Here is a 12,985-nt window from a genome sequence, read left to right on the forward strand (position 1 = left end):
TGGGGCCTAACCTCTGAAGAGTGCGGGGGGTGCCCAGATGGGTGTAAGTCCCACTATGGAGCAGGAGTGGGTTTACTCTGTAAAATAATAGTGGTGGTAAAATCAGCAGCATTGCTGGGGGACCAGATGTGGTCCCAGGGACGGAAGGGGGACAGTGAGGCTCCCAGGCCAACTGGCCTCAGGCTGTGAGCAGAGAGTCTGCAGGCTCCCCTGCCCTGCCCTGTCCTGCCTGGGAGACGACCCGGGGCACCCTGCTTTGGCCTGGATGAGCATCATGGCTTCAGTATCCCATCTTGCCGCTCATCCTGCTGGAATTCCTTCCAGAGGCAGACAGGTCTGAGTTTAGGAGCCTTCACCCTAGAATGTGAGCAGCCCTCAGTGGAGATGCTGGGGTGCGTGAGGGCCAAGCCCCAAAGTGAACATAGTGCAAAGCAGAAGCTGGGCCCGAGGCCCCCATGGAACCTTGGGGTGAGCTCCGGGGGCAGTCATGGCCTCTGGCTTCTCAAACCGAGTCCGGCCCTGCCTCCTAGCCCGCAGGACCTGTCCCAGGAGGCAGAGGGGCCCTGCTGCGCAGCCAAGGACAAGCAAGGAAGGGCTGCCTCCTCCTCTCGGGCGGGCGGGCAGGCAGGCGACAGAGGCTGCAGACAGAGCCGGGGCTCAGGCAGGTGTTCCAGCCCCAGCCCCAGCCCCAGCCCCAGCCCCTCCCCCAGCTCTCACGGGAACAGTGATCTGACGCAGCTGGAAGTGCCGAGAAGGGAATGGATCCCAGGGAAGGTCTAGCACAAACAGACACAGAACCCACGCTGTGCTCTGCTACCTCTTGCCCGTCGCCACCTTTGCTCCGGCCCACGCCTGTGGCCTGACCACGGTTCTGAATCCCGAGGCAGGGAGCAGCCCGAAGGTGCTGGAACTGCAGCCCAGGCCCAGGGTTGCCGACCCTGCTCAGAGTCCTGGGCCGGTTGCCTGTGCTCTGGGCGGCAGCTGCCTCCCCGTGAGGAGATAATACTGGCCTGGAAGGCAGGACTGAGGGCAAGGGGTGGCTTGAGAGAAGGCGTGGGTGGGCAGGTGACCGGACGGGGACGGGACGGGGCAGGGGCGGGGAGGCTCCCACGGGCGCCTCAGGCCAGCCTCCCCAGACCAACACACCAGAGACTTTCCAGGGCAGGGGCAGTGAAGGTCCAGACAGACAGGGCCAGGTTGGGGGGGCCTCCCCACCTCCTCTCTCTGCAGCGTGTCCCACCTGTGTGCCTCCCCACCTTTGGTCTCTCTTCCCTTTTCTCCTGTCACAGTTTTGGGGTGCCTTCCCCCAACTCTGACTCCCGGCCCCCCAACACTGTTCAATTCCTGAAAAAGCCACTTCCAAACCCAAAACTAAATAAATAAGAGGAGGCCCCGGGGAAGGAGTGGGAGGGAGAGCGGCACCCCTACAATCAGTGGTCAGGCCGCCGGAGCCAGGCCGGGGCCAGGAGGGCGGGAGGGAAGGTGGCGCACTGCTCACAGCTGGGAGCCGCCGCCCGCCTGGCCCGGGCCCTGCTGGCTCAGCGAGCGGCAGCTGATCCTGCGGATGGAGTGCAAGGCCACCGTGCAGCAGCCCCGCAGCAGGGAGCTGATGTTGTAGATGGGCTGACCCTGGCGCCGCTGTGAGCGGCAGAGCCAGGCCACCGTGGGCACAGCTGGTACCACCACAGCCAGCAGATCCACGATGTAGTGGCGGCTCCAGTAGCTCTTGGGCTCCTTCTCAGCCGCGGCCGCCTCCTCCTCCTCTTCCACGGGGCATGCCACACTCACCGACAGGCTGGGGCTGGGGTTGGCACTGGGCCGGTGTGGGCTCGGCCCTCGGGTGACAGGCTCCGGGGCCTCAAGCTCGTCACCCACCGTCACAACCACCGCCAAGTCAGGGTCTTTGGGCCCCGGGGGGCGGGGCTCCAGCTCCGGGCACCTGTCCCCGGCATCAGGGATTGCCCCGCAGGCCTGGGCCTTGGTCACTTTCTCCAGGATGGTGTCCATGTCCGGCTGGTACTGCACGAAGTCTGTCTGGATGGCTTGCTCCTGCATGCAGCTGGCCTGCACGCCGGCTTCCAGGCCACACAGCAGCTTCTCATAGGTGTTGCTGGCAGGGAAGCGGGGACCCAGGCTGAGGCTGCTGTGCAGCGAGCCCTCCTCGGGGCCGCAGTCCACCCCTGATGACAGCAGGCTGCTGGCCTCCAGCACGTCCGTCCGGCTCAGGGTGTCGTCGGTCACGGCGAAGCCACTGTCGACCCCATCCTCGGCAGAGGCCCCAGGGTGGTCACCGGGGGGGCGGTCACCGCAGACAGCCGGGTCGCTCAGCTTGGTGTAGGTGGAGCTGCGGGTGAGGGAGCGGGCGGGGGACCCGCCAGCCGACTCCCCGGCACCATCCTCCTTGGTGGCGCCATTCTGGGCCACTTCCATACTGTGCAGCAGTGTCTCCAGCTTCTTGTTCTGGATGTTGATGTCCACGAAGTACTTCTGCAGCCCTTTGTCCTTATCGATCAGGTTGTTCTTGACCGTGTCAATGACCTGCTTGAGCTGCTTGATCTCCTTGCGAGCCTCCTTCAGGGCCAGCTGGGCCTCCACGCGGTGGCACTCCTCCTCAATCCAGTCCTCCTGCATGCGAGACAGCTGCATCTTGAGGTCGTCGATCTCAGTGTCTCTGTGAGTGGACGAGACACACATGCTCACTGACTGGCCTGCCACCACCATGGAGGACAAGCAAGGAAGGGCTGTTGCCAAGGATTGGGGGAGGGGGGCGGCCAATACCTCCCGGCCCAGAGCTAAATGCAAAAGGCCTGATTCATTGGCTCCTTCTCGCTCCAGAGGGGACCAGAGGGGTGGCCAAGGGGCCTCCTCCCCACCGAGGGCAGTGGGGAAAAGAAACGTCTAGCCCTGCCTCTGCCTCCCCAGCCCTGGAGGCTGAAACCTAGACGACCGACCGTTCCCACTTAAATCCGATATCTACAGGAGAGATTAGATATGAAAGATACTTAGTGTATCAATCAATGCCTAGCACTGTAAAACCCAAACACATCTGTTTTAAAATTTTAATATAAGATAATAAGAACTAAAGCTAAAATTTCTGTTCTGTGGGGAGGGACATGGCCTCCTTCCTGTAGGTGAATACTGTCCCCGGGGGTCCCTGGCCAGAGCCCCTGGGGGTAGAGGCGGTGGGCTGCCGCACTTTGCTGAGGAACTTATTGCTGTCATGTGGGGGGAGCTGTGGGCTTCACATGTCCCCTCAGTGTAGGGATGAAAGGTGGTGGGTGTGATACAAGAAAGTGGTGAGGGATCCCTGGGTGGCGCAGCGGTTTGGCACCTGCCTTTGGCCCAGGGCACGATCCTGGAGACCCAGGATCGAATCCCACGTCGGGCTCCCTGTGCATGGAACCTGCTTCTCCCTCTCCCTCTGCCTATGTCTCTGCCTCTCTCTCTCTCTGTGTGACTATCATAAATAAATTAAAAAAAAAAAAAAAGAAAGTGGTGAAAACAGGTGGCTCTTTTTTATCTACACTGATCATCCTTGCTTTGTATCTACTGTGAAGACGATGGGCCAAAAAGTTGGACAAGAAGGCCCAAGCTACTTCTGAGAGAAAAGGCCAGTGCCAGGCAAACCAGACACAGGCACCCCGAGTCACAGACAAATCGGGGTGTGGGGGAAGGAGGTGCATTAAAAGAACATTCTATCAAGTCTGGCAGAGAAGGCAGCAGGAGACAGGGCAGGCTATTGTGAGGGCAGTGAGGGTGGAGGAAAGCCACTCCTGAGCCAGCACGTCCTGCAGGGTGGTGCAGGGGGCGGGGGCCATCCACCCCAACACCACTACCTACCCCCAGCCAGATGGCCCACGTGCCCCACATTCAAGGAAATGCAATCCACGCAGGGCTTGACCATCACTGTGAGGGTGATGAGCCCAGCAGAGGGACCATCCCAGATCAAGCACTGGGCTCTTTTCAGAGCCAGATGAGATGGCCAGTGCAGGAAATGAGGCTGAAGTGTGCTCTGCAATGTCGAAGGGTCTGGGCTGAGGGGCTGCGGTGGCCAGGAAGGTCAGCCAGGGCATTATCTGGAAAGGGGTGGACTGGACTGCCCCCCAGGACACAACCTTGTGATGGCAGCAGGGACTGGAGTGACTCAGAGTGGCAACGGCAGATGGACCCCCACGCATGAGACCCTTACTGGGGTTCACTCTAGAGAAACCTTCCCCGTGGATTCCAAGCCCTGGGAGGGAGAACGAGTTTGGAGGAAGGGACTGGGCTGCTCAGTGTGGCTGGGCCCCGCCCCTCTGTCCTTGGAGCCAGCGGGACCCCCAGGCCAGGAAGCCATGCCTTTCCCACCCCGTCTAGGACATCACACTGGAACTGAGCCCTGAAGGATGAGTTTGCCAGCAAAGCAGAATGGGGGCAAGGCCATCTCAGGAAGTAGGGACACAGCAAACAAAAGCATGGAGTGTAGAAGCTTCTTTAAGGAGCAGGGAGGTTACTGCAGGAGGCAAGTATCAAAGTGAACATGTGGAGCGTGTGTGGTACAGCAACAGAGCAAGCAAAGAGCTGCCACAGGTTCCCGCAAGAGTAACAGGCAGAGAGTGGCCAGGGATTTGAAGTGTAGGCACGTCCATGCCAGGGCACTGTGCCCAAACCGCACGGGGCAGATGGTCTGCTTGAGCCGCTGGGCCAGCCCCAGACAGGAGGCGGGGAGACGGGCTGTCTGCTTCCTGAGGACGTGAGCGCAAATGGCCAGGCAGACCCAGGACTATTTTCTAAAAACAGAAATCCCAACTATGAAGGAGGCCCACGGAATGCCACCTGTAACTTCCCGTAGTTCAAAACCACAACAGATCCATACCGGATTGGCTACTTGGCAGCGCTCTGGTCACGGAAGACGTGCTCATGCATATTGTATGCTTCCATTTATATGCCATGTCCAGAATAGACACATCCATAAAGATGGAAAGATCAGTGGTTACCAGGGGCCTGGGCCATGACTGCCACTGGGAACGGTGTTTCCTTCTGGGGTGATGAAAATGTTCTGGAACTAGATACTGGGGATGGTTGCATGATTCTGTGCCTATCCCAAAAATCGCCGAAGGGTGTGCTTCAGAGAGGTGAACTGTACGGGATGTGAATTACATGCCAAATAAAGCTGCAGAGTTTTAAAAAAAGAGGAAAGAAGCCATAGTCGTGGGAACCTGCCCTGACCTCTGGTGCCTGGCATAGTGCCTGGTGTGGCTCAGAGTCGGCTGCGTGTTTGAACTGACAGTCTGGAGGAGAGGGAGAAGATGACAGAGTCAGAGGGCAGACCTGAAGCTTTGATCGTAAGAATGAAGCCGGAAGCCCAGAAAGTTAGCAGCTGAGAGGGTCAGGATTGGCCCCCAGGTCTGGAGAATGTGCTCAGAGGGGACTGTAGGGACTCCTGAGGGACCCCCGGGCTGGGTAGGAGCTCGAGAAAGGTTTTTCATGCTCACACACATCATATGCAAGTAGATGAGCAGAGAGGCCTCTGGGGCCTGAACCAGTGGGCCAAGAGCACCCTGGTGACTCCCTGGGAGGAAGCAAAGGGGGACTCACAGGGAAGGTAAGCCAGGAAGAATGCCCTGGGCTCCTGATCCTCAGGTGAAAAGGAGCCAGAGGGCAAGAAGCAGCCAAAAGGGACCACCAGGCCCAGACTGGGAGAGGACCAGCAGGCCATCAGGGGAAGCTGCTCCCTGCCTGAGCCCAAGCAGCCCCTGTGGCAGTCCAGAAGAGCAGCTGAGGAGACAATGGGGATGGCTGAGGGCTCTAGAAAGGGGCTCCTACAGGGCTTTGCTGGAAAGGAAAGGGCAGGTGGGTGTCAGGAAGCCCTCAGCCACTCCTTCCTCCCAGAAGTGCTCCTCTGAGTGTGGAGAGCATCTCTCCAGGGCTGCCCTGGGCCAGCGGCTCACCGGTCCTGGAGCCGGTCCTGTGTGTCCTTCAGCCGGGCCTTCAGGTGCCGGATGCACACCTCCTTCTGCTGCAGGGGGGTCAGGTACTGCTCCGGGGTGGGGGGCTTGACGCCATGGTTGTCGCTGCACAGTGTGTACTTCATGGAGCGTCTGCAAGGAAACGTGTCAGTGGGAAGGGAGGAAGAGGTGGCTCATCGTCCTGGTCCCACAGCCAGCAGGTGCCTCCAGGCTAGGCCTCCCCCTGGGGCCTGTGTGGGCATGAGAACGCCCAGACCTTTTGGCAGGTAGGTTTTATCAAAGCTCTTGTAAGGGAAGACCACAGTGGGAAGCTCAGGGCTCCTCTAGTTAGGGGTGCAGACACAGGGCACCACAGGACCCACAGCCTGGCACCCGGCTGTGTGGGGCACTCTACTGATGTCATCAGTCATATGACTCCTGCGGTGGTCCCAGAACTCAGGTGTCTGGTCTCCTAACCCAGAGAATGAGTTGGGCACTAGAGCCTGGGGGCAGGTGCACTTCCCTGTGTAATTCTCCGGGGCTGGCATGGGGGTAAGGGCTCACCCCAGGTAGGAGAACGCACCCCCCAGGCTGAGAGCCTTCACTGCCGGGCCTGCAGGAGTCCGGGGCGGGGGCGGGGGGCCGGGAGTGCAGGCACAGCTCTCTCCAACACACTCCGGTGCCCTCCTTGCCATCTTCATGTACACGCAGGCCTGCACAATCATGTACACACGTTTCCTTGGAGCGCGTACATCTGAGTAGTTACCCTGGCCCACTTGCGCCTGCGTGTCCACCTCTGCGTGCACACACCCAAGGGCACATGGCCCCACCATCCTGCAGCCATCCTCGGGAACGCTTGCAAGGCCTGGGACACCAGCCCATGCATGGGTTCACACAAATGCACACACTTTCCACACACACACACACACACACACACATTCTCTGAGGTCACATCCAAACACATGTGTGAACACCCACTGGCTCTGGGCATCTAGTCCTCAATAGCTAAACCCTGAGGTGGCAGCAAGCCAGATGCCACATGCTGCCCAGCCTGAGGTGGCACAGGCGTGTGTGTGTGTGTGTGTGTGTGTGTGTCATACCCAGGTTCAGCACTGCCAAGAGGAGGAATTGCCACCCAGTGCAGGAGGAGGGAGGGAAGGCGGGAGGGAAGGAGGGAGGGCCTGGCCTCGCACCCAACTCTGATATGCTGTGGCCGGGCCACAGTGTCCTGCCTGCTGGTCATTCTGGGAAGCCTCCTCAGAGCTTGGCCTCAAAGCCTGGGCTTGTTCTCATGCAGCCTGGCAGAGGCCTCGTGGCCAGCCAGCCCTGCTCCCCTAGGGGACGGGGCCAAGGACATCAACAGGTCTGAATAGACAGGCCCTGGTTTGCTGAAGCAGCCACGAGGGAGGCAGTTTGAAAGGTTCCATGGGGGCCGTCTAATGTTTGCTGAGGATAAAGAATTTGTAAACTGTCAGCCACTGAAGAGAATGTGTGTGGATAGAAGAGAGAAAGGGACACGATTCTCTTCTGCTTACTCACCTCGTTGTCCCTAGGTTAAACTCAAGCCATACCACACGCCGGCCTGTTTTCCTGGTGACGGGGGCAGAGGGGTGGCGTGGGTCGGGAGCTGGGGATGCCCCCTCAGTGGGCTCTAAGAATCTCCTCCCAAAAGAGCAGCCATCCTGGTGGCCGCCGTGCCAGGACTCGGGCTCGAGGGGCACGGATCTGCAGTGAGTGGATCTCCCCCACAGGCCCTGGTTAAACTATTAAACTAGTGCAGTTGAGAATTAGAGACAAAGCTGTTCTCACTCTTCCAACTTGCTTTCATGACTGATATATATGTATATATATCACTCATGAATATCACTCATATCACAGAATATATATATATATATATAAAACCCTATATATATATTCTGTTATCCATTTTATATGTATATATGTATATATAGTGGAAAAGAAGAATATTCTATAATCCATGGCTCTCTGCTATTCCCGTCTCAGAATGCCAGTTTGCACTGAAGCCACAGCCCAGGGCAGCCACTATTGATGTGGCCAGAAGATCCTCCCATGCTGCCAGTTCTCAGCCTCAGGGCTGGGACCGTCCCAGTGAGCTGCAGTTATGACAAGCACGGCAAAAATCTGCTACTAATGAAAAAGTGTTAAAGTTGCCAATTGTATACTTTTCAAAATTTGAGCGCTGTAGTACCACTCTCGCCCCCTGCGCTCAGGGTGGAGTGACGGCCAGGAGGCTGGGCCATGGGTCCTGCACACATGTGTCACCCATCACATGTGTCACGGTGGGAAACTCTGAGAAGTGCCACCTCAGCGTGATCTGAACGTCACTTCACACCCATGACACCATCTCTGCTGGAAGAGCAGGACCAGCCTTCCCATGAGGTTCTCTGGCTGCAGGAGCTGCAAGTCAGCTGTGGTGGCCCAGGACTCTCACATGGGACCAAAGGCCTCATGATGGCAGCTACCAGTTACAGGCCACCTGCAGACATCGATTCGTTGAAGCTGGAGGGACGTTGGGCACCCAACGGGAAGGGAGATTCAAGGGACGGGAAGTTGGCTGCCCAGCCTTCGCTCCTTGGCTCCACTGGGGAATCAGGATGGGCCGCTGGAGCTGTCACCCCCTGGTTTTAGAGAATGCTCAGCTTCCCTTCACCTGCCTCCCCAGCAGATCCTGCTTTTCCGTTCCTCCTTCCCTGAGCCCCACAACATAGCACGTGCCACATTGTAATGCACTCCGCTTTCCAAACCAGCTGCACCTCTGTCACTGTCCAGGTGGTGCCTGAGGAAAGCAGGGCCACAGATGCCGAGTGGCCTGCCCATATATCCATCCTTGCTCCTTCCCCAAGAAAACTCCAATTCTGTGAGAGCTGGTACCATACCAGGGACAATGTGGTGCTCCTTGTGCCACCAGCCCCACAGCCACAGCCAATCACATCACCCAGTGCCAGCTGGCAGCGTGTAGATAGAATTCCTGGGGAAGGTGACCCTTCCCAGAAAACAGGAGCCTCAGGACGCCTGGGTGGCTCAGCAGTTGAGCGTCTGCTTTCAGCTCAGGTTGTGATCCCAGGGTCCTGGGATCAAGTCCCGCATGGGGCTCCCTGCACGGAGCTGCTTCTCCCTCTGCCTGGGTCTCTGCCTTGCTCTGTCTCTCATGCATAAATAAATAAAATCTTAAAAAAAAAAAAAAAAAAGGAAAACAGGAGTCTCTTGTAGTAGCGGAGGGGTGGCCTTTCTACCTTCCTCCTTCCCTGCCCCGATGCTGACCTGACGCCTGGAGGTATCAGAGCCTCTTATAAGGGTGAGGACAAAAGCTGTGCCCTAAGGATGGTGGAGCAGGAAGATGGGCTGGGGTCCCCAACACTTCAGGGAGCTGCTTGCCGCTGGGCCTAGTTCTGAAAGCATCCCCTTGCTTGTCTAAGCCCCTGCCTTGGTCACGGGCAACGGGGCGCCACCCTCCCCTTCACACAGGACCTGAGGCTCTGAAGGACCAGCTGGAGCCCGTGCAGCCAGGAGCGCAGGAGTCCCGGTCCCCACCCATGGGGGTGCGGTGTGCAGGTGCACAGGGGGGTTACCTGGGCGTGGGGCTGCTGTCGCTGCCCTTGCAGGAGCCGGAGTTGCTGCTGCTGCTGAGAGAGGAGGTGCCGTAGGCGTCCCGCACGCTCACGGGCGGAGAGGTGCGCCTGGAGGCAGGAAGAAGAGGCAGGTGCTCGTTCTGGCTGGCGGGCAGCTGCGGGCACTGGGCGAACACTGCCAGGCCGCTGCGGCCCAAAGGGCCCCCGCTGCGGGGTCACGGCCGGGGGAGAGAAGCAGAGGAGAGAGGGGACGTACACACAGGGGTGACAAAACAGACAGCGCAAATCAAGATGGAAAACCAGGAGGAGGCTGGTCCTCCTGGCTCCCCAGGACGGGCATGGAGGCTGGGCAGGGCTAAGGGTAGGGTCCCATCTGCCCTAGCCAGGGTTCCTCAGCTTCCAGGGTTCCAGGGTCCCCCTGAGCCCAGAGGAGGGCCCTGCAAGGGCTGACACAGCTGGGGCAGAGGGGGCAGGCAGGGGTGGGGACAGGAGGGGGGCACACACAGGTCGGAGTCAGGGGGGCCAAGTGAGCCAGAGTGGATGATAGCATGAGTCCTTCTAGTCACCGTGAAGCTCAGCAGCAATACTGAGGATGGTGGGACCCCCAGGGCTTTAATGCTTCAGAGAACCTTTCTATCCACTGTGTCATTTGAGCCTCAGCAGGAGGTGAGTGTTAGCAAGCCTGTTCTAGAGCTGGGAAAACTGGGAAATGACTTGCTCAAGGCTACACTGCAGGTTGGTGGCAGAGGGGGGAACGGAGGCCCTCCCCCTTCCCGCCCTCCGAGGCCAAGGGGGGCACTCACCTGCGGGATCCAGCAGAGGCCCGTCTACTGCCCGGCAGGGACATGGCCATGAGGCTGCGGGTCCGGGTGAGGGGCGGGATGGGTGGTGTCCCCGGGGCTGAGGAGAGAGGGCGCGTTGGGGGTGCCGCGGGGAGGGCCGGACCAGGCCACGTCATCCTCTCGTTGGGGCCGCTGCCTGGCATGGCTCCTCCTCTCACCCTCTGGCAGGACACCCCAGGACTGAGCGAGGGCCTGGTAGGCCAGGCGCTAGCTGCAGCTGCCTCCACCAACGAAGTTAGCACACTCTTGCCACCTGACTTAAGACCTTGATCGATCGTCAGAGCCTCAGGGGCAGCCAGAAATCATAGATCCGACCCCGTGTTCTCCAGATGATTGAATGTGGAGCAAGAGCTCAAGGGCCTCACCCAAGGTCACATGGGCATCGAGGCAGGGCCTCCTGACCCCCAGTGCAGCACTGAGTCCTCTATGCTACAGGCCAGGCCCTCCGATCCCTTACTCGGACCCCACCCTGCGCTGGACAGTCCTCCCTCCTTGGCGGGGGCTGCTGGTTGGAGGACTCCTGGAGCAGGACCAGGAACCCCAAGTGAGGCTGGGCTAGTCTCGACGTCACCTTCCCAGAGCGCCCGTTGGCGTGTGGCTTGGGGGCTTCCTGTCTATAGTGGAGACAAGACAGACCGACATACCAGCACACGTGTAGAAAGACATATGGATACACATGAATGTGAAAAGGTACTATGTCTCTGCCATTCCAAGACATGCCACACACATCTCCATGAACATGCTCAGGGCCTTCCCATGATGCAGGACATGCAGCCAGGCCCTCCCGCATGCATGCTGCACACAGCCATGCCTGCACCCACCCATGCAAACATGCATGCTGACTGGGGCGTGCAGTAGGACCTCAGAGCATTGGCTCAAAGCAGATGAGGAAAGGGGTAATGGGTACAGAAGCCCTCCTCTGTCTGGGGACTCTTGGTGGGCTGGAACTAGTAGGAAGTGACCAGGCCTACAGAGACCCATCCTTGGCACTCTTGACAGGCAGGTAGAGGCTTAGGCTCCACAGGCAGCCCTACAGGGGTTAAAGGAGGGGAGAAGCCCCATGGTGGGCTGGGTGTCAGCTGTTGTAGGAAGGAGTCCCGCACCGGGCACTGTCCCAGAGCGCCTGGAGTCTGAGACGGGGGGCCCGGGCTCTTTGCAGCCACTAGTTGTGTGCCAGCTCCAGAGACCCCTGTTCCCTCCTTCCATGCTCACGGCAGGGGCTGAGGATAGCAGCCTGGGTTACTGGAGACCTGGCCAGGGATACCGTGCCCTGACCTCTCCCATGCTGGAGAGAAGCGTTCACCACGCCCCACTGTGCGCACGCCCCAGGCCAAGCACATTACTACGTACAGTGTGCCATTGACTCCTCCCAAAAACCCTATGAGGAAGTGCTGTGATTAGTGCCCTTACAGACAAGGGATCTGAGCCTCCCAGAGGGAGGGACTCACCCCCGTCACACCCCCAGGGTGTGGCAGGGCCAACAGGAGAACCAGGCCAACACCAGAAGCCCAGGGGCTGGATCTCAAACTTTGGGGTCCCCCGGCTGGGCACCACCCCTTCTCGTGTTAGGGCCTCGGGGGAGTCGGCTCATCCTGCCCGGCAGTGGGGCTGCCTCCTGAGGGGACAAAGGCGCTGCTCAGGTGGCCTGTTTCCTGGCTGTGACACAGAGTGTAGCCTGTTCCTCTGGCGGGCCCAGACACAGCCAGCATTGTCTGCCCGGAGGTGTCGGATGCCGGGCGCAGGAGCTGCCGACACTGTGCCTGTCACCTGAGCTGCTCGCCTCAGCTCAGGGATGTGTCCCCCCCCCCAACATCGTGCCCCCATCGTCTAGGCAAGGCCTCCTGGCACTGTGGGGTTGGCCTCAGGAGGAGGCACCGTGGGACAAGAGTGCTCCCCACACTTGTCAGGGAGGTTGCCAAGGGCTCCATTCTTCCTGCGCACAGCCCAGGGGGTACAGAAGGGCGATCTGTTATCACACTTGGGCCTAAGGTGGCAGAGCTGCAGGGCCAGACAGACCCTGGCTTCTAGTCCCAGGCGGCCTGACTTCCCTGGCAGCCTCACCCCTTCCCTTCTTGCTTTTGGGAGGATGCACTGAGGAGGTGGTGCCTTCAGGAGGACTTTCCAGCAGAGGCAGGAGGGCTCAGGTCCGAGGACAGGCCTCACTCTTCCAAGCCAGCTCGGATAAGGGTTGTTAAGGAGCTAGGAAGTTCAGGTGGAGTCCTGGGCCTGTGTCCGGGGAGGCAGGCAAGATGCCTGGTTTGCCTTGGAGCTGAGTGTGGCCTCAGTACAATGAGGGCTTTGTCTCAGCGGTCCCTGCTCCTACCTCGCTTGGCAACCCCACACCTCCCTCCTCTTGCACTCCCTCTTCCTTCCTCTCTGGCCCAGGGGCTGAGAAGGGGACAGCATTTGTACCTGGATGGACCCAATGGTCTCCTGGGAGGCCAGAGCCAGCCATTCATCCAGGACAGAGGCGGAAGTGGCATTCCCCTACTGGGACAGGACCTTGCAGGTGGGGGTCCCTAAGGGGAGGACAGAAGCCACCCAGGCTCAAAGGGAGCCACCTCTCCAGGATCCTACTCAGAAGCCTGGGTGTGCTCTCTCAAGTCCTCCTTCCCTCTCCGGGCCC

At 59.5% G+C, this 12,985-nt stretch overlaps 1 protein-coding gene across 9 annotated transcripts in view; it reads right to left on the minus strand.

The window, feature by feature from the left end:
* Nucleotides 1-700: 700 nt before the first annotated feature.
* SNPH (syntaphilin) overlaps nt 701-12,985 on the minus strand; it is a 34,699-nt gene continuing 22,414 nt past the window's right edge. For 3 of the 9 annotated variants that reach the window (XM_038571846.1, XM_038571842.1, XM_038571845.1), the window contains 4 exons: nt 10,321-10,973; nt 9,518-9,625; nt 5,931-6,080; nt 701-2,671 (listed from right to left, as the gene is read on the minus strand). In XM_038571846.1, the coding sequence (XP_038427774.1) occupies nt 1,495-2,671; nt 5,931-6,080; nt 9,518-9,625; nt 10,321-10,502 (1,617 nt within the window). In that variant the 5' untranslated portion in view covers nt 10,503-10,973 and the 3' untranslated portion in view covers nt 701-1,494. Of the gene's footprint in view, nt 2,672-5,930; nt 6,081-9,517; nt 9,725-10,320; nt 10,974-11,709; nt 11,738-12,985 lie in introns of all 9 variants that reach the window. The other 6 variants (XM_038571843.1, XM_038571844.1, XM_038571849.1 and 3 more) reach the window with 3 other exon arrangements.

This window comes from Canis lupus, chromosome 24 (assembly GCF_011100685.1).
Source record: "Canis lupus familiaris isolate Mischka breed German Shepherd chromosome 24, alternate assembly UU_Cfam_GSD_1.0, whole genome shotgun sequence".
NCBI classification, from domain to species: Eukaryota; Metazoa; Chordata; class Mammalia; order Carnivora; family Canidae; genus Canis; species Canis lupus.